General features: G+C 37.4%; 1 protein-coding gene across 1 annotated transcript in view; it reads right to left on the reverse strand.

Moving 5' to 3' along the window:
- Positions 1 to 984: 984 nt before the first annotated feature.
- The window catches only part of zcrb1 (zinc finger CCHC-type and RNA binding motif 1), a 47972-nt gene continuing 26729 nt past the window's right edge, over positions 985 to 22227 (reverse strand). Inside the window, exons 3-8 of the mRNA XM_072268107.1 lie at positions 16495 to 16523; positions 6946 to 7057; positions 6737 to 6844; positions 3239 to 3348; positions 3072 to 3153; positions 985 to 1582 (exon numbers count right to left, since the gene is read on the reverse strand). Of these exons, the coding sequence (XP_072124208.1) occupies positions 1442 to 1582; positions 3072 to 3153; positions 3239 to 3348; positions 6737 to 6844; positions 6946 to 7057; positions 16495 to 16523 (582 nt within the window). The 3' untranslated portion in view covers positions 985 to 1441. The remainder of the gene's footprint in view (positions 1583 to 3071; positions 3154 to 3238; positions 3349 to 6736; positions 6845 to 6945; positions 7058 to 16494; positions 16524 to 22227) is intronic.

Consider the following 22227-nt stretch of genomic DNA (forward strand, 5'->3'; position numbering starts at 1 on the left):
GAGAGGGAGAGAGGCGAAGACTGCTCACAGCATGTTTACATTTCTACAAGGACGCTGCCTGCTTGGAAATTCTTTCAGACAAGAGAAGGGAGGACCTGTTTGAGTGACAGTTGGTATTCAGCACGGTGAGATAAATAGAAGGTCAGATGATAAACGGATACACATGGTTTTGGACACTGAATGAGCTTTGTTGTGCCCATAGGATCGATCAGTGGCTCTCGCAGTGTGAAAAGGGAGTGACCGGTGGGGAGTTGTTTGTGTGTCCAACCCTTGCCTGGGTTTATAATTCCACTATAGAATGGTCCCCTTTGTTGTGGTCACAGTCGGTGACTTCTAAAGGAATTCGGAGGACAACGGGAAGATCGATGGCGTCAGCTCACCTGAAGACTCAAATCTCTCCCTTTCTCCCTCTCCGTCACTACTCAACTCAATACCACGAACTGAACTGAACTTCACTCATCATCGTAAGACTATTTACCCCTAGGCTTGAAGAAGCTTGATTTTCATATATTTCCACACTTATATATACATATTCATTGCTGACCTGTTTTATATATCTGCATTTATATTACTGTATTGCATAGTTACTAATAAATACCATTAGTTACTAGCAATACTGGACTCCAAAGTGTTTTCCATTTCTGCTGGTTCTTTAAGCTGTCAAGGGGTATGTGACAATATATATACACACACATATATCTATCTGCAAAGAAAGGAAAAACATTCTATACCCTGAGATTTGGAATTCACCATGTGGATTTTTAATAAAAATTTATAATAAGCTCAGACATTAGAGTTAATAATAACAACTACACACCAGAGTTGAACTATTCACATAATTTATATCGGAAGTAGATTTGAAGATGCTTTTAACCATCCCATTTATATATCGACAATGAAACAAACAAAATCTTTAGCTAATATACCATCTTCGAGCAAAAATATTTTTCTGCAGTCTTTAAAAAAAAGTCTAAGCAACTGCCATTTTGAACGTTGAATTCATTCCAGCTTTTATTCTGAAGTCAGAATAGTGCATCTGAAACAACTGTATTTCATTCACACAGGAAGAATTTGGTCAAGTGTTTTCTTTGAGGGAATACACGACGATTTTGAATTAGACAGCAACAAAGGTTTCCATGATTGTGATCTTCACAATAAGATTGAACTCATGAAAGTGGAATATTAAAGTTTGGGTACCATATGCAAAAATGTGCTGGGAAGTGCTGCAATAAGGAAGCTGTTGGTAAACTTCATAATAATCCTTCCACTATAAATGTCGGAAGCATTAAAACGAAAAATAAAATCACATATTCCAAAAGGTATTAAAATATTCAGTCCATCTGTAATGGTTGCGAGCATCCATGAAACCTTGAATTCTAGTTTAATTAACCTGGACCATTTAAATGTCCTTTCTCTATTTAAATACATGTTGAAAAACAATCTAGTCACTCAGCTCCTCTTCATCGCTGAAGTATGCACTTTTTTTAATCCGTGGGCGCTTCGACAGTTCAGATGTTGAACATTCATTTGCATCATCAGCTGTCTGTTTACGTCTAAGTTCTTCTTCCTCAATCTTTGCTTGCTGTTGAGAACAAGTATAAATTATTAAGATAATGACATTATTCACTAATTTTGCAATTTTGCATGACACAGTTATGTTCTAATTCAAGAAAACTATATTGCAAGCAGAGAACAAATTATTACATCCTTATCTCACAGTAAACAAACATCAATTAAAAAATGGCCAAAATTTCTACCCAAGAACCATAGCAACTTTGTAAAAGTGAATGATTGAACTGGATTGTCCAGGGACCAGCTCTGTGAATGGATTTTCCAATGCTTGAAACCTGCCTGAACTTAATTTTGCAACAGCTAATGAGCTGATCCACTGTATCTAACAGTAAGGTTCTGACAGCAGATCTCAAGTCCCACCTCTCATTAGAAGCTGTTATGAAGAGATTAAAATCAATAAAAGGGGATTTAAATAATTTAAAAGTATATTAATTTAAAATTCTAAGCAAACAATTGAAAACAAATTAATAAGTCATACACAATTTTTCCAGAGGCCAGATTAAGAATGTGGGGGAGGCATACAAGCTAGGTGGAAAAAGTAAATGGCTGTTATGTTCATCTTGTAAAAGCCCTTCATAATCTTATTTGGATTGCAACCCTTTCTCTCTTTTAAACTCCAAGACAGTATATAAAAAACTTTTCCTCAAAAGACAGCAGCCCAAATTGTTGGTTCAATAAACCTCCTCTGAAATGCTTCCATTGCATGAACATCCATTCTCAAATAAGGAAACTAATAAACTGCACAAGATCTCAGCTGAGATCTCACCAATGCCTAATAGGAATAAATCAGCATTAAACAATAACTTTCTCAATGCAGGAAAAGGACTTGGTTTATTTAAAGTGGAAGTGGGAAAAGAGCTTTGGGACCTGTAAGGTATCAGCAGTGGTGGGGGGGGGGGGGCGGGGGGGGAGAGAAGTATGGTGAGGTTCACACGATAATAAGGAAGAAGAGAGGGAAAGGCACAAGAAACAAAGACACGAGAGGCAGGAGCAGCGCGAGAGATGAATGAATGAAAAGATCTCTCTATTTGTTCCTGTCCTAAATCTTAGCCAACTGTGACTTAGTGATAGAGAAGGAGCCAGATGACGACCTTAACTCAACAGACTGTGGCTAAGTTCAATTCATATTTTAACAGAACTTCAGTTAACATTTAATTTCCTTATCAATCTTTTATAAAGAACAAACCACTACATAAGTAGGATTGTATTAGCTTTGCGGCATACAACATTGTATTTTCGCTACAACTATCTTTGGAAATACACCCAATTAATCTTGCATCATAGCACTATGGGAATCAATACTGCATCTTGAACAAAAAGAGATCAATAACAATATAATTCAATTACAAACAGTGGCAGAACAATTGTGCTCCAAGAGCTTTTATAGCAAGCTGAAAAATGTAAACGTACTCACTAAAAATGGAAAAAAAAATGTTTACAAACAAATTTTAGGAGCCAATGCACATTTTCTAATTTGAGTGAATTCTCGAATGTAATACCTGGACAGCAATAGCTTGGCTTAAGCTATCAAGAGCAGGATCTTCCCCCTCATCTTCACTTTCTTCCTCTTCTTCCTCTTCACTGAAATGTAGAAATATCCTTTGAGGCTGTCATCTTTAAACCAGTTTTTTTTTTCAGAAGCAGGTTAATAATGTGAAATACGTACATTTCTTCCGGTTCACTGATTTTTTTCTTTTTCTTCTTCTCTTTCTTTTTGGGGGGCTCTCGGTCTCCAAGCATATTTTTTGGACAAGCGTAGCTCAAATGACCATATTCCTGTAATTAGAAAAGTCTAAATTTCAAGAGTCATGGCAACCACTTGACTCTATAGACCCTACAGTTCAATACTTAGTGAAGAAAACTTGGCTTCTGTCTTTCTTTGTTCAATCTTTTTATTGATTTTAAAAAAAGTGTATACAAACAGGAGGAGAATAACTCTGGTATGTATTTCAATAACAGTATGTACAGAATGTAAAATAAACAATATCAGAATCACACAATGTTGATCTACAAAGTATAAATTTGATATAGAATGTATAATACAGAAAAAAAGAATGTAATTCATTTTCCTCTTATCAATTTATGAAGAAAGGAAAGACCATTAGAAATTTTACTATTAAAAAAAAGAAAAAAAACACTATTCTAAACAGAAAAATAAGGACTGGGCAGTCCATCCTGAGAGAAAAACCAAGAGAAGAGAGACTCTCTGATCAAATCCAAGGTTCTGAAAAAATAGCTGGAAGAGAATCAGTACAAAAATCAGATCATATGAAAATAATGAATAAAGGGTTGTCAGATTTCTTCAAATTTAAAGGATGTATCCAATATCCGACTTATTTTCTCTACACTTAAACAGGACATGATAGAGGAAAGCCAATAAAAGGCAGTAGGAGGGTTAGGGTCCTTCCACTTAAGTAAAATGGCTTTCCTAGCCAATAAGGTTGAAAAGGCTATCATTCGCTGAGCGGAAGCAGGAGTATATCCTGCTTCCGATAGAATAATCCCGAAAATAGCTGCAGATAAGTTTGGTTGTAAAGCCAGATCCAGCACCTTTGATAAGGTTTTAAAAACATCTTTCCAAAGATTCTCCAACTTTATGCAAGACCAAAACATGTGAGTTAAAGAGGCCACATCTATCACAAACAGGATTAATATTGGGAAAAATACGGGCTAATTTATCCCTTGACATATGTGCCTGATGCACTACCCTGAACTGTATTAAGGAATGACAGGCACAAATCGTTGAAGTATTTACCAGATGAAAAATTTTACTCTATTGATGATCTGAAAGTAATTCTTGAAATTCCAATTCCCAGGCAGCTTTAATTTTATCATTAGATATCATTCGTAAATTCAATAACCATTTATAAATTGTAGCTATTAATCCTTTTTGGAGTGGTTTAACCTGGAAGAGGGTATCTATTATATTAGATGGATAAGTGGAGGGATAATTTGGAAGCAAAGTACGTAAAAAATTCCTAATTTTTAAATAGCTAAAGAAAATGTACATTGGAGGCTTATTACTTCTCATTGCCACAAGATCAAAGCTACATTGCATAATTCTCTGCACAATGGCAACTCATTTCGGTTATAAACAGATTTTACTGCTAATATTTTAGATATTTGAGATAGCTAAATTAAAAAGTACAGTACATTTTAATACATAGTGTCTTATGGTCTAATTAAATTTGCTACTTTTGTTGAGACTCTAGTTGATCTGGTAAATAAGAATGCCTATCTCTCTACAAAAGGAAGATACTATAAGAGTGTAGCTGTTGAGGGAAGATCAGGATCAAGCACAATATATGTAAATCATAATGAATATGCGGGGGGGGGGGGTCAATCAGCTAAAATTTTACATTAATTTACCCTCCAACCCAAAGCCCAAACCTTTCCATGATTTGTTTTCAACGTTCAAATGATTGAACTAATCACAAGAAAAGCTAACCAGAAATGTTCAAATGATCCAAGCTGAAACATTAAAAAGTGAAAAACTTGCTATATGTCTCATTCAATAGTTACCAAGCAAAACCAAAAGTACTTTATTCTGATGAAAACACTCAAAGGGCGACAAATTTAGAGGGGAAAAATTTGATGGAAGATGCAAGTAGTCCAGGCTGGAATAGGTTAGGTGTTCACATTGTGCATGAAAATAAGGCAGCAGTTTTCAGGTGCAGTTCTAATTTGCTCAGTTTCTCCTGACCTTTACTTTACTAGTACCTGGGTGTTAACTGGCATTAAGACACATTAAAAGGTACATATTTGCAATTTTATCTACTATTTATGTACCGAACAGACATTAAGATCTACACATTTAAGTGCAGATGAATATTCAAGTTCTGTGATGATTCTCAATTACTCCTGAACAACATCAATGGATGTGTATTTTTAAGTGGATTCTCAATTGTAAAGAATTCAATTATCTTCAAACTCTATTTTTTAGCTTTCATTATATTACATCAAATAGTTAACATATCCTCATTTAAACAATAAAAAACATTCATTGTGACTTCACCTGCTTGAAGTGATGCAGATCTCCTACATAGATATACTGTAAAATGTGAATCAAAAGCCCACAATAAGTCTGTTGGACTCTGCTGCATAAAAGTTGGGGCCCATACATTTGTTAGAACAGGACACTATAGCTACTTCATGTCACATTTGGTTTCTGTGCCTTTCTCTCTGCCCCTCTGTGGAACCACACAATCCTCCACTCACAATTATAAACATTGAAACAAAAACTTTATTATTGTGCCTTTCCTTAATTTTATCATTGACAAAATTGATCCCCCTACACACACACACACACACACACACACACACACTCACACCCACCCCCAGAGCAGTTGCCCAGGAGATTGGAACACCAGGATTTATGTTTGAAACAAATTCTTAAACTGACAAATAGAAATAACATTATGATTATTGCCATCATGAGCAGAATTAGTAAACTTAATTTTTAAAAAAATTAATTATTGAGATATAATGTGGAATGGGCACACCTGGCCCTTTGCTCTGCTCAGCATTCCCCCAATTTAATCCTAGCCTAATCATGGGACAATTTAAAATGACTAATTAAACTACCAACTACGGACCATCTGGAGGAAGCCCATGTGGTCACGGGGAGAATGTCAAAACTCCTTACAGACAGCAGCGGGACTCGAGGGTGGATTTTTTTTCCCCCCAATTCAAGAAAATTTTAAAATGTTCTCCAAAAGTAAAACTATTTACCATCAAGAAATGCTATGTTATCGCTTCATTCTCTTATTACTTGTTTATCACAATCCAAATATGCTTGCCCTTTGAATTTTTGATGGCAAGTACCCTTGGACTACTTGGCATGGACAGAGATCATGCACAGTTGCTGCACTACAAGATGTACATTATTTATTTTATCTCTAAATTTCAGAGTGAAGCTGGAACTGTTTTTGCTTTAGGAACAGATTATTATGCTAGCAATCGGTTTGGGTTTTGGGTTTCTCAGTAGGATTGTGCCTGTAAGATGGATTTATCAATCATTTAATAAAAGCTTTTAATTGAAGTAATTTTTTTATAATGACAAATTTAGGTAATTTAATTGCTTTTATCAAAGGCTTTTTCTGGTGATATGTCAGGAATAATAACACTTATTGCACATTTTTCATTTAATAAACTTTGTACTTACTCCACATTCATAACATCTGGATTTGTCAGTATAATTGCGCCTTCTGATGAATTCAGATGCTCTGCCATTGTCAACTGCAATACTTGCCTTCACTGTTCTACCAAACAACTGCAGTCCAACAATAGAAAAAGCAACATTTGGAGAGTTGAAGACAAGAAAATTATTGTTCATTGAAAATTAAATGAAAAAAGAATTGATTGATAACTCACTTGCTTGTTGTTCAGTGCCCTGGTACAGTTATGTGCTGATTCTCTATCGAGGAACAGGACAAATGCCACACCTTTACTTTTCCTGGAATCCTTGTCCCTCAATACTGTAACCCTGCACAATAAACAGTAGTTGTCAACCTGCATAAAATTTAAAACGCCTGCCTCTAAATTTGACGATTCTTCGCGGGGGCTATATAAATAGTGAAAATGTTTCACAGTGGGCACAAGCAAAACTAACATTTAACTACATTCCTGGAAGGCCTAAGTGGCAATGTTAAGTCATTTTATTTTGAAGTATTTCAGAGAAAAGAATTCAACCTTTGTTAGGTAAGAAGTTACCATAAGAGAGGTTTAGAGGGTTATAGGCCAAACACGGGCAGATGGGACAGGTTCGCTGGGCAACACAGTCGGCATGGACAAGTTGAGCTGAAGAGCCTATTTCCATGCTATATGACTCTATGTTCCAAGATTTGTATGTACCGACAAGGAAAATGTCAATTGCCTTCACAGTGGGTGCAGGTTTGTGAAATACAGTTAAGGTAGCTCTGCTGAGCAAGTGCTCTGTATTTTGTCAAGCACAAAATCTGCAGCCACAGAACACTGGTGGCGAAGGAATGAGGTTTAGGATGGTGGATGAGTTATACAGAGTAATTTGTCCAACATTCTGTCAGGCTTCAAATTATTAAGGCACATTTATCTTGACAAGTGGAGGGTTTCCATCACGTTCCCGTCATGTCTTGTAGAAAGCTGAAAAAAGGTGGAGTGCCAGGAGATGAGTCACTCACTGCACTACACCCAGCTTCTGACCTGCTCTTAATGCTGTCCCATTTGTGTGGCTTGTCAAGTTGACCAGGTCTCTTTTCTGGTCAATAACAAATCCCAGGATGCAGCCAGCAGGGGACTTGTCAAGGGAGGTGACAAAACCTCTGTTTAAATGGTGATGGATAATTAAACAGCCAACAGGAGGTGGTGGATCCAACAGCTTCCACCTACTGACGGGACGGTACAAGGACCAAAGACACAGCTGAAGCATTCACAACTGCTATCAGCCAAAAGTAGATTTGACTTCCTAATGTCCCCACCATTAGTTTAGCCAATTTGATTCAGTACTTGTGACTGAGAAATGTCTGAGCACAGAACACAGCAAAAGCTATAGGACCATGCATTAATTTGAACAAGCTTTCCTAAACAGCTGGCATTAAACCACCAATGGGGAAAACTGTCCAAATATTCCCTGTAAACAAAAAGACATAAGTTCAATCAAACTTCTGAATCATCGGGATGATCGAATGTGTCAACAACTGTGCTCCTGAGTAGCGCTTACCAATACTTCGCATGTTTTTTTGCTAGTACTATACAGTTAGCAACATCAAATGTTAGACAGCTCTTAATCTATTGTGGCAGGTATAGCACAAGCACACCCTTTACCTCAGGAGAGCTGTATTAATATGACATAGAGTATATTTAATTCATAAATCTACAACTACTAACTTCTGTGCAGATTTAAAATCTCATCTGTTATGTATATTTAACTTCTCACAAGGTGGACCCAGTAATTTCACATACTGTGCAGGAGAATTATTCAGCTGAGAGGAGATCAAAAGTGCTTCATGGTCTCTCCTCTCTCTTACCACAGTATCAGGCCAAGAGTTTGGCAGAATATCCTTGTTAGTTCTTCATCTGCTATTTTAGGTATGAAGTTGATTTAATACCGTCATAAATACAATGGACAGTATTACTTCTCCATAGCCCCAGGAAGCTGCTCAATCATCCTAATGTTCTTGTGGACTCCAGCTCCAAAAGTTTCACCTACCATGTTTCCTGTTGGATAACCAGAGTTGTGATTTTCTGCAGATGCTGTCATGAGGACATAACAGCTTGAAATAGTTTGCATTCGAATTGGCAAGGTCATCAATATGTAATGTTAACCCATCTTTCCCTCCACAGATGTTTCCTGTGCTGCTGAATATTTTCAATATTCTCTTTTACTTTGGATTCCCAGCAACCTTGTTGTTATATTTCCAGCATTGTTTCTTTTCTGTGCTCAGTTCTCATTCATCTTCTATTTACACATCCAGACAGATGGGTTGCAAATTAACAAGCCTCTCTCAGCCGCACCATTCAATCTCACTGTCTCCCTCCATGCAAACATCTTTTGTTCACTGCACCCTCCTCCTTTTCTTACAGCTTCTCCATTTCTGTTAAAGCTACTCTTATGAGATTTTCCACTCTGGTGCCTCTGAGATGCCTTCTTCCTTAACCTCAGCCATAATTGGCAGGGCTCTCAACCTCAACAACTCTAACGTCCTGAATTTCTGTTCTCAAATCCTCCCCTTCCACTCAGAACAATGATGGGGTTTGCCCTAGACCATCACTTCCACTTCATTAGCCTTCGCAGTCACTGAATTATCCTGCATATTTTCAAGACACCACCAAAAGAATTCCATCACCAGATATGCGATGCAGAGTTTTGACCTGAAATATTGACAATTCCTTTTGATGGAGACAAGGAAGATTTGTTTCCCCTTCAGAGAGTCTAGGATCTTTAGAAAACTCAGCCTTAGAGATCAGTGGAAGCTACAATCACCAATTTATTTTCAAGGCCAAGAGCTACAGATTGTTCACCTACTAAGGAGCCAAGGAATATGGGATCAGGCTGGAAAGTGGCAATAAGGAAAAATTTAGATCAGCCATGATTTTATAGAAAGGTGGAGCAGGCTCAAGAGACCATATGCCAACTTCTGCTTCTATTTCTTATTTCACGTTCTCATCCAAAAGTACATTTGCCTGAGAATATAGGTTGAAGCTTCACTTTTGACACTGCATTGCTGCGTAATAGATTGCTTTACAGTTTATTCAAAATTAGAAAAGAATTGTGGACTAAATCCTCAATAACCTGGATAACACATTCACTCAAATACAAACAGAAGCTTATGTAGGGTGTAGATTATTTGGCTAATCAAATCATGACACGCAAGAAAAAGTCTTTTTTAATTAATATAACACTTTAAACAACCCCACAGTATTTGACAGATAGAGTACTCTAGATGATAGAACTTGCGATGCATTTTAGGTTAACAGTGGTAATTAAAAAAAAGTGTAAGAAAGTCCAATGCCCTTTTGCCAAGTCATACCATTTAACAACTGAAAGGAAACCACAATCCAAACTCAAGTCAACTGATACATGATAGTGGTGTCAGAGAACAGCCCAGTGCATAAGTGTTGCCACATTGGTTCCAAGTCCATGGACCAAAAGTTCAATGGAACATAATCTGTTTCCTACGTTGCCAAAAAGTCTCAGCCTGTTCACCCTCGTAGCTCTTTCTGTGCACCATCCATGACTTGCCTTCTCTGGACTAGGGACAGAATTCTCCCAGTGGTTTATGGGAATGCTGAACTCTATGTTAGATTTCATCACTATATTAAACACAATAAAAACAAAACCAAACAGACCACTGGGCACCAACCTCAGCAACAGATTCAGATTTGGCAAAGCTGGGCTCAACCAGGTCAACCACATGGTCCTTTCTGGCAGAACAAATCAAGTAGTAGTCATGCCAATTATATATCAAACATACTGATATATTTTGTTTCAATGAAATGGCACTGAAATGGGGCAGTCACACATATTTGAAGTGGAAATGGTACTGGGATTCTTCAGCTTTGTGGACTGTGGACTGAAGGCTCATGCTGCAGATCTAACACTGACAAGTGATCCTCCTTCTGATTAACAGCAACAACTATTCATCAGCTGACAACTCAGCATTCCTACATGGCCACACCCAAGATGCAGGCAGCAGATAGATGGGTGACCACTGCGCAATCAGAGGAAGCAGGATTGCCCAGTGGCCATTCCATTTGAATACTCCAAGGCCTATTAGGGAAGGGTGAAGTGAGGCAGCGCAATCGTGATAAGGGACTTGCTAGTTAGGGGAACAGTCATAAGATTCTGTGGCCACAAAAGAGATGTCAAGATGATGTGTAGCCTCCTAGGAGCCAGGGTCATGTATACCTTGGAGTGGCTGTAGAACATTCTCAAGGGAGAAGGGAACCAGGCAAATGTCATGGTGCACCAACAACTTTGGTAGAATTGGGGATGTGATCCTGTGCAGTGAGTATACAGACTGGGCTGAAAATCAGGACCTCAAAAGATAGTAATCTCTGAATTACTCCATATGTCAAGTGCAGGAATAGAAGGATGGAACAAATGAATTTGTTGCTGAGGAGTTGGTGCAGGTGCAGGGACAGGATTTCAGGTTCTTGCATCATTGGAACCTCTTCCTGATCAGGTACATAAGGGACATGTTGCACCTTAACTGGAGTAGAACTATTATTCTGGTCAGGAGGTTTGCTTGTGCTTCTCAGGTGGGTTTAAACTAATTTAGTAGGGGGATGGGAATGAGGTCAGAAAATGGAAGGATTAAGAGGAAGCTTCTGCTGTAAGGAAGGACAGGCTGAAGCAAGGTAAGGAACACAATGCGAAAGATGGATTGACGTGTGTCTATTTTGATGCTAAGAGTATTAAGGGTAAGGGTGATGAACTTACAGCTGGATCAGTACATGGAACTATGTTGTTTTTTTCATTCTAGAGACTTGGTTGAGACAGGAACAGGATTGGATGCTTAATGTTCCAGGGAGTCAAAATTTTGGAAAAAGATAGGATAAGGGAAGGAGGGGGGGTGTGGTGGCAGGAGTTGCTCTATTATATGGGACAAAATACTGCACATCTGCCCTCAGAGGGGACATAATGGAGGACTCATCTACTGAGTCATATGGGTAGAGAGACATGCTGCAGCCTTCAATTCTGCTCACCACATTTTAGGAACAATGTGAAGCCTTTGGAGGTTGTGTAGGAAAGGTTATGCAGGATACTGCCTGGATTAGAACCAGGTTAGATACTGCCAGGCACTATTAGCAGAGGCTGAAATGAAACCTGATAGAAGTTAGTATGGTTCTGAGAGTCACATATTTGTGTACGCAGCTGATATCTTTTTGCCAGAGTTGAAATGGCTAATACTAGAGGGCATGCATTTAAGGTGAAAGAGGATAAGTTCAAAGGAAATATGTGGATCAAGTTTTCTCCCCCTCCCACCCACACAAACAAAATGGAGCAAACATGATAGAGGCATTTACGAGGCTCTTAGGTAAGCACATGAATATGTACAGGATAGAGGAATATGGACTATGTTTAAGGAGGATTAGTTTAATTACAAGATTAATTAGTTCACATTGTGGATCTGAAAAGCCCTTGGAAGCAAACAAGGAAACAAGGTCAAAACAAACATTTTGGCAGGGAGACTTCTGTGTCCATCACCAAGACTACCTCTGTATTATTGCTGCTGACCAAAGCCCAAAGGACATTATTAGATCAAGCCAAGAACCAACACAAGGGATCTGACTACTTCATCTCATTCTCATCAATCTAACTGTGATGGGTGCATCTGTGAATGATAGTGTCAGAAGTAGTCAGCCTTACTCTTGAAGGATTCAAATCTTTACAATGAATACAGCCACTGTTGTATTTTGAAACTCTATCATTGTGTGAAATCAGATTCTAACAGCTCAAAACTGGACATCTTGATGGGTTGTGGGCAGCATAGTTCTTTTCCAACACAATGTTACCTCTTGGCCCAGCACATTCTTCATTCTACAATTACCATCAAATCTGGAAACTAATACCCCATGGGCAAAGACATTTTCTCAGTGCAAATTTTATTTCCTTTTTATGGAGCCTTAGAATGAAATCAACTTTGTCTCCCCAAATGTTATAATCTAATTTTTCATAAAGCCATCAATGATGAACACCTGCAGGCTACATGCAAATCGGCAGTGGTCTGCTAACGATAGCAGCCTACACTGGTTATGTGCCACTTTTGAGAAAGTTAGCAATATGGGTTCACGATATACAGTAGATTCTGGTTAACTGGGACACATTGGGGCTAGTACATGTTGGCCTAAATAAGTAGTTGGTCCAATTAAGCAGTTTGGTTAATTAACTGAAGCTTCATGAAATATTTAAAAAGGTATAAAAAAGAAACTGAGTAACAAATTATGTAAATAAATTAAATACAAGACAAATTAGAACACTAATACTACAACACTACAATAAAACTGTGTATTAGTTCCTCATAGCTTTCGACGGAGGAACTCATCCAGTGTATGCTGGCATTTTCTTTGATTGTAAATGAAAAAAATCAGCGCAGACACTTAGTGTAGATAATGGATCGCTTTCATACAATGCTTTCGATGATGCTTCCTCCAAATCCTCATTTTCATTGTAACATTCAAAATGATTGTCGATACCAAATTCTTCATAGTTCCTAACTTTAAAATAGTGAAATAATTTCATTTTCACTCCTGGCATTTCTGACATCTCCAAGCTTAAGTGCCTGAAACTGCAGTGAGCAAAACAGTTTCCAATTGTCTTACTGCTCATTTCTCACAAACTATCAGTGACAAAAAAAATTACTGCTCTTTGAACTCAAACACATACCTGACACTATTTATAAACTCTTTGCCCCAAGCATGGCGTAATGTCTAATGGCCACACAAGTGCATGTGACAGATGCTAGTTAGAAACTTTCAGCAACAGTCTCCTGTCCCAATTAAGTGGCATAGTGTCCCAAATAAAAGAAGGGAATCCTGGCTATTTTCTTGATTAGTTTTTGTTCTTTAAGAGTTGTCCCAAATAAGCAGCTGCCCTGATTAATCAGTAGCCCAAGTAACTGGAATCTACTGTATTTGTGGTGAATCTGCCCAAATAGATATAAAGATTGGTATAGTATTTTTGGGTTATACATTTATCCCAATGAAACAATGAATAAAACCTTTAGACATCACATTTAACAAAAGTTTGAAATTTAGGTTATTCTGGAGGATCGCTCAAAGTGTTGAGTGGATTTGGTGAGATCAAGAATAGCTTTCGGGCTGGGCATCCCAAGTGTTTTGTGGTGCTGGGGTTGATAGACTGGAAGCCCAAGTGTCGGGAACAGAGGCGAGGGTCGGGCTGATGTTCACTAGCTCTCCCATGAATATTCATTCCTTTCTCCACAGCACCTAGGCTGTGAACTGATCTGGCTGCTGTGCGTTTTTGCCCTGCTGGTGTGATGAACTGGGACTGAGGTTAGGGTCTACTCCAGCTGTTCTGGGAGCAGATCTAGGAACTCATTCTGGTTTGGAATGCTGCTGGTTTGCTTCTATTGTTTACGTGATCTGTGTTCCCCCCCCCCCCTTTCTCTGCGCAGTGGTTTTTAGCATTTTTGAAAAAATTGGGTTATTTGGGTTTCTTGCTTTGTGGCTGCCCGTAAGCAAACACATCTTAAGGTGTATAATTTGTACATTCTTTGACAATAAATGTGCTTCAATTCTTGGATCTTTAAAAACAAAAAAAAAAACAAATTCCAGCATTTTTTCAGTTTTATTTTAGATTTGAATCAGAGTCAGGTTTATATTCACCAGCATGTGCCATGAAATTTGTTAACTTAGCAGCAGCAGCAGTTCAATGCAATACATAATAAAGAAGAATAAAAATAATAAGTAAATCAATTATAGTATACATATAATGAATAGATTAAAAATCATGCAAAAACAAATAATATATATTAAAAAGTGAGGTAGTGTTCATGGAATCAATGTCTATCTAGGAATCAGATGGCAGAGGGGAAGAAGCTGTTCCTGAATCGCTGAGTGTGTGCCTTCAGGCCTCTGTATTTCCTACCTGATGGCAGCAGTGATAAAAGGGCATGCCCTGGGTGCTGGAGGTCCTTAATAATGGCCACTGCCTTTCTGAGACACCGCTCCTTGAAGATGTCCTGGGTATTCTGTAGGCCAGTACCCAAAATGGAGCCGACTAAACTTATAATCCTCTGCAGCTTCTTCTTTCGGTCCTGCGCAGTAGCCTCCCCATACCAAATAGTGATGCAGCCTGTCAGAATGCTCTCCACGGTACATTTACAGAAGTTTTTGAGTGTTTTTGTTGATGTACCAAATCTCTTCAAACTCCTAATGAAGTATAGATGCTGTCTTGCCTTCTTTGTAGCTACATTGATATACTGGGACCAGGTTAGGTCCTCAGCGATCTTGACACCTTGGAACTTAAAACTCCTCACTCTCTCCACTTCTGATCCCTCTATGAGGGTTGGTATGTGTTCCTTTGTGTTACCCTTCCTGAAGTACACAATCAGCTCTTTTGTCTTACGGACTTTGAGTGCACGGTTGTTGCTGCAACACCACTCCACTAGTTGACATATCTCACTTCTGTACTCTGAGCACATTTTCTTTTTTAATTCTTAGTTACTTCAAATGTTTGTTATTTTATGTTCTTAGTTAACATATATGCCTCTACCAGGCTTTCAAAGAACAAGTTGTAATGCTCCTTGCCCATCGTGAACCTCGTGAAAAATATTATTCCTCAGTTACTGTAAAGTCTCCCACTTCAAATTTATGTTTCCTACTTACTGAAATCTCTGTTAAGGAAAACATGTCTTTTCTGCTCATTGCTGTAAGGTGACTCAATTTTAGATAGAGGAATTGAATTTTTCTTCAGCCTTCTAAACGATCATTCTTCATAAATAAATTTTTCAACCTTGGCAACCTTTATTGTCCTTTTCTGTGAATTCTCTGAAGGGCTATCATGTTCTCTCCCACGTGGTGACCAGAACTGCATCCAGGAGGCTAACTGTGCCCATTGAACTTAATATAACTATTGTATCATGTCCTCCATGAAATTAGTCAATGCCTTGGCCAAAAAAAAAGGCAAGTAATACGAGTAGTATGAAGATGTCCCTGGACATGCACTCATACGTTTCTCTACTCTTCTGCACTTCTCAATATCCTATTGTGCATTTCTTTCCTTGTCTGTTGTCCTTGCATATATCACGCCAGCCTAATTGGTCAATTATTCTGTTAATATTGATAAAATTTGTAAACTTCTTAATGATGACTGATACAGAAATTCAAGCCATTGATGTATACTGCAAACGGCAAGGGATTCATTGAATTAATTAATTGTTGTCATGAAGCAGAAGGGCTTCCAGTACTGACATTTCATTAGCTTTGTTTAGTACTGGAATGTCATACTTAAAATTGGAACAACTGAAAGTATGCTAAATGTGCATTTGCAATGATTTATACTGAGTATAGTACTCAGGATAACAATAAACACCAGAGATTCTGCAGATGCTGTAAATTCAGAGCAACACACACAAAATGCCGGAAGAACTTAGCAGGTCAAGCAGCGTCTATGGAGGGGAATAAACAGTCTGTGTTTCAGGCCAGCATTTTCTGTGCGTTATTCAGGATAGTAACTTTGTATCTAAAGGTATGAACATCAGATTCCACTTAAATAACAGAAACTAATTTCCAAATGTCAGATCGCTCTCTTATTAGTTAATTTCAGTTCAAAATGCCAGGAAATACATTTTCTGAATGTCAACGCCAAGCTTACAAACTGAAATTTTCAGAATTTTGGTATTTGCAAATTTCTTTTGATCTTTAATTGAAAACTAAAACTTATTGCATAAGAATTTCAACAAAAATAGGTTCACTTACTTTACAACTGTACCATACTTGGAAAAAATCTGAAAGGAAAGGAGTCATGAATTAAAATTGGATACACAGAGCATTTGCTGAAGATGGCGCTGGAGAGTGGTGAGTCATTGCAAGCTGCTCCCTGCAAATCCACTCATAACTTCTATTATAATCAATGCGCTTTATAAAATCTAAATTTGCTGTCTCTGAGAATTGTTGTTTTACCTTATTCTACCTCAGTGTACCCTGTAATAATTTGATCTGCAAAAACAGTATACAAGATATGCTTTTCATGGTATCCTGGGACATGAGACAATAATAAATCAATACTAACCAAAAGTTGTGTACAGTTGTGCAGGTCTAATAATGATGCTAATGAAGAATTAAAGCATTTTTTCATGATGGTCACAGTTTTCATCTGATTGGAACAAGTAAAGCATACAAATGTAATTTTTGGCACCCTGGCAACTATAAACACACAATTCACAGGAAAATTGGGGAACAATAATAAATGCCAATCCAGTTAATGGCCAAGAACATGCAGGAAATTCTGAATAAATGTAAACTTCATTGTGTAGCAACGCCCCTTTAGGAGTCTCATCTGGTCACAACTTAATAAATTAAACAAAGGCTCTAAACCCCTGTGTGTAATCATCTTATGTCAAGTCACATCAATACAAAACAATTTTGATCAATGAAAACCACTTAAATAACACAGTTGTATAAGGCCTGCTCTCTGTCGGCTTCACTGATTCAGAATAGCCCAGCGATTATTACCAGAGAGCAATGAATGGACTTCAGGCTAGAGCAACTTCAAATTCAGTTCTTTTTTTCTCCCATGACTGAATAATCTACTCTCATGTGAACAAATTTGTGTATGTCTAATGTCTTTCATGACCTCAGGATAATCGAAAGTAAAATACAATGAGGTTCTACAGTAGTGTTGACTCTTCTGTAATATAGGAAATGCAGCAATGTGCACAGACCAAACTTCTCTTACTAGTAATGTAATACAGAACAGGAAATCTTTTTTACTAATCCTGATTGAGACACAAGAATTGGTTTAAATTCTCCTAATTTTTCCTGTAGAAATGTTATGTGTTCTTAATGGGAAATTATCGAGACATCCTAATTGAAAGACCATGACTTGAATAATGAAGTGCTTTTTCAGTATCACATTTGGATTCATCCTCGAGTTTGTACTCATATTTCAGAGTGGAAAAAAATCCATAAGGCGCTCTCAGATTCTTAGCAGATATCCCATTTGACAACTGCAGTCCCTCATAAATACATGTTTAGAAATGACAGAAAACTGGCAACTGTTATCCCTTTGTGTCGCAGTTCTTGCTCCTCATTATTTCTCCAACTGCTGCACCACTGACTGCACAGCAACAATAAAAGCTGAACCAAAGCAAACAGATAGATAGAAGCATGAACCAAACAAATCTACTGCCAGTAGGACTTCTATGCCAAATCAAAACATGAATATTCAATCTTGGATGATGTATTCCGGGATGTTAGATATGGGATGAATTTGAACTGACTATTTCTTACATCCTTCACATATATGCGTAAAAATCTTTACGTTACATCTCCATCTAAATGTTCAATGTACAATCATAGTAATTTATAATAAATAGAACGGTCAATGTAATACAGAAATACACTGAAATCAGCGTGAGTTAATCAGTCTAATAGCCTGATGTAAGAAGCTGTCCTGGAGCCTGTTTGTCCTAGCTTTTATGCTGTGGTATCGATTTCTGCTCGGTAGCAGCTGGAATGATTATGGTTGGGGTGACTTGGGTCCCCAATGATCTTTCGGGCCCTTTTTAAGACACCTGCCTTTGTAAATGTCCTGAATCATGGGAAGTTCACAACTACAGATGCGCTGGGCTGTCCACACCACTCTCTGGAGAATCCTGTGATTAAGGGAGGTACAGTTCCTATACCAGGCAGTGATGTAGCCAGTTAAGATGCTCTCAATTGTGCCCCTGCAGAAAGTTCTTATAATTGCCGGAAGGTGGTAAGAGTGGGCTCCCTCACCTCCACCCCTCTGACTCTCAACACAGGAGCCCCTCAGGGTTGTGTCCCAAGTCTGATGTAGGCTTCAGGTGAAAAAAATACAAAACACGGGGAAGAATTGATTCAAAGTGCATTGACAGAGTCATCTTTTATAAATTCCTATATGTACATTACAATGCAAACTGATTAAATAGCAGCTAAATGGACTCAGGCTTGGTTGAAAAAACAGATTCTCTTGGGGCGCTAGATGGAGGAGGTTGCATTTTGGCTTTGCTCCGTTCATTTTTCAATCATTTTACTACTCTCTTACCATCTATATCAAAGTGTTTGTAACACTTTTATATGCTTGAATTTTGATTTTTAAATCGATGGAAATGACCACCAGAGGAAAAAAGGCATTAGTTGAAGGCAAGGAAGCTGGTAATGAAAAAGGAAAGAAAGAAAGGTGTTTTTGAACAGCCTAAACTTACTTTGGAGGCTATCTCAAAGCTCCTGGATGATAAATGCAATAAAAGGTTTGCTACTTTGGAAGTATTGTTAAAGGAGATCAAAGGTAGATTGGCAGTACTTAAGTGGAAGAGCGAAAAACAACAACAAATTTCCAAACTCATTGAAACTGGGAGACAGAGAGATACCAGACTGGATCTACTGGAAAAAAAATTAACTTTGACCACTCAAACACCGGAACAGTATAAAGTCAAGACTATTGACTTGGAGAGTCGTAGTCGGAGACAGAATTTGCGAATAATAGGACTCAGTGAAGACGCTGAGAGCAGTGACCTTACTAAATTTTTTTCTCGATTTTTTAAATGGAGGTGTTCGGTTCTGATGTTTTCTCTTCTCCCCCTATACTCAATCGCGCCCACCGGTCTTTAAGAGTTAAACCCGCTAAGGAGTTGAAACCCCAACCTGTGATACTGCGATTTCATTATGTGCATACTAAGGAACATTTGATTCGAATTGCTTGTTGGAAAGGGGTTATTGTGCATGGAGATCTCAAGTTTCATCTGGTTGAAGACTACAGTTCTGAGGTAATGCAAGAACGATCGCTTTTTAAACCGGTGATGTCCGAGTTATATCAAAGAAATTTCCAACCAGCTCTATTTCCAGCTCGCCTAAGGATTGTTCTGCCTGGTAAATCGCGTAAATGGTTTAAATCCATGGACGAAGCACATCAATTTCTTGAGGATCAAAGTTCGAGCTCAGCTGCCTAATAAACTTACTGGTTTTTCTTGTCTGTATTCATTTGTTTATAAGTTAATAACCAGTTCATAGATTTGGACTTTTAAAGTTTGAAGAATTTTGCCCTTGGTTTGATAATGCTCGTACTTTGTTTTGGAGTATGGATATTTATCATGCTTTTATGTTAAAGTTCCTTTTTCTTTCTTTCCCTTTATTATTTTATTCTATTATTTTCAATTGTTTGTTTTTGAAAATAATTAAGAATCTGATTTGGTGATTGATTTTCTTTCTTGAAATATTAATAAGATTGAATTCTGTTTCACTTTCCAAGATCTTGCCTTTCAAAATGTTTTGCAAATGGCTGTTTTTTTTTAAAACATTTGTTTGGTGTTTTTTTTTAAAATGGCATTCTCTTTTCAATGTTTTGACTGTGGGTGGTGTTTTGCATTCCTTTTTCATTGGAGACTTGCCTTCAAGAGAGATGGGGGTAGGGAAGTGTCTAGCTTTCTGGCTGTCTATTGACCAGTTTTCGGGCTTTCTTTTGTGGGGGGGTGGGACTATTTTTAGTTTAGTTTTTATTTTCCCTCTGGGCTGATCTGAAACTACAAATATGTCTGAATTGTCTTAACTTCCGGTTCCTCTTTAAACCTTTTTCCCTTTTCCTGATTCATGAGTTTCCTATGCAGTAAGGTTAACCTTTACATACCACATGGTTTATTCAAGTACAATGGATAATATTATTAACTTTGTTTCATGGAATACGAATGGTTTGAATCATCCGATTAAACGGAAGAAGATTTCTGAAGATTTCTAAAGATTTTCATAGATTGAATGCTCAGATTATCTTTGCCAGGAGACTCATGTAAGGAAGGAGGATAATCAGCATTTTCTTTAGGTTTTGGAAAAGCCAACTATTTCACACTAATTCACAGGCTATGGTGAAAGGACTCTCTATTTTTATAGATTCCTCGATTTCATTTGTTCATTATAAAACAACTTCCGACCCGAATGGTACTTTACTTTATAACTAAAAAGTTGTTATGGTTAATACCTACGCACCAAATATCGATTATCCTGAATTCTTTAAGCATTTATTTGCATCACTTCCTAATTTAAATGAATATACGTTAATACTGGTTGGAGATTTTAACTGTTGCCTGAATCCCTCGATGGGCAGGTCTGCGCCCAGTCAGGTACTTCCAAACAAATCCGCTATTTTTATCAATTCCTTTTTAGAATTTTAGAAGTTTGGAGGCTTTTACATGGTAATGATAAAGAGTTCTCATTCTTTTCTCATGTATATCATAATTACACCAGAATTGATTACTTTTCCCATTGACCCTCGATTAGTTTCATCTGTTACTGCCTGTGAGTACGATGCAATTGCCGTCTCTGATCATGCGCCCCTGAAACTATCAATTAAATTAACTGATGTAACTTTTAGTGCTAGACAATGGCGGTTCAATTCTACTCTGCTTCAGGACTTAAATTTTTTTTTAACTTTATTAAAGAACAGATTGTCTTTTTCTTCTCAACTAATTTTATGGAAGAAATTTCCAGTGGGATATTATGGGGCACTTTTAAAGTATATATCCATGGGCAAATTATTTCATATTCTGCTGGATTGAGAAAACGAATTAATAACGAAATACATACATTGGTTGATAAGATTGAAGAAATTGATAAAAAATATTCTGTTGCTCCTAATTTGGAACTTTACAAAAAGAGAGTTGAACTTCAGATGCAACACAGTTATTAACATCCCCAATTGAAAATCAATTACTTAAATCTAAGAGTCAAATTTATATACATGGTGATAAACCAGGTAAATTACTGGCCAACCAATTGAAAGCTGCTTTGGCTAAATGTCAGATTATTGAAGTTCGTAAATGGGATGGTACTTTGACGATTGATCACGATGAAATCAATAAATCTTTTCAAGAATTCTATTCCTCTTTATACCAATCAGAATTTCCTGATGATTCTACCATAATGCATGAATTTCTAAGAAAATTGAATATTCTGAAATTACCATTTAATGAATATTTAACATTAGATGCATCCATTACGGAAGAAATAAAGCAATTTCTTTGATGAAGCACTGGTAAAGCACCCGGTCTGGATGGATATACAGTAGAATTTTAAATATCTTTTTCAAGTCTACTTTCTCCTTGGTTATGTAGAATTTTTAAGGATGCCTTATTTGTAGGTACATTACCATGATCTTTTTATGAAGAATCTATTTCTTTAATTCCTAAAAAAGATAAAGACCCCACTGACTGTGCACCATATAGATCTATATCCTTGTTAAATATGGACTCCAAAATTTTTTCCAAAATAGTAGAAATTAGATTGGAAAATGTATTGCCACAAATTGTTTCTGACAACCAGACAGGATTTATTAAAAATCGTTATTCGTATTTTAATGTTAGGAGGTTGATGAACATTGTATATAATTTATCTAAAACTCCAGAATGTGTTATTTAACTTGACGCCGAGAAGGCGTTTAATAGAGTTGAATGGGAATATTTATTTAACATCCTTCAGAAA

This window comes from Mobula birostris, chromosome 9 (assembly GCF_030028105.1).
Source record: "Mobula birostris isolate sMobBir1 chromosome 9, sMobBir1.hap1, whole genome shotgun sequence".
In the NCBI taxonomy this organism is placed as follows: Eukaryota; Metazoa; Chordata; class Chondrichthyes; order Myliobatiformes; family Myliobatidae; genus Mobula; species Mobula birostris.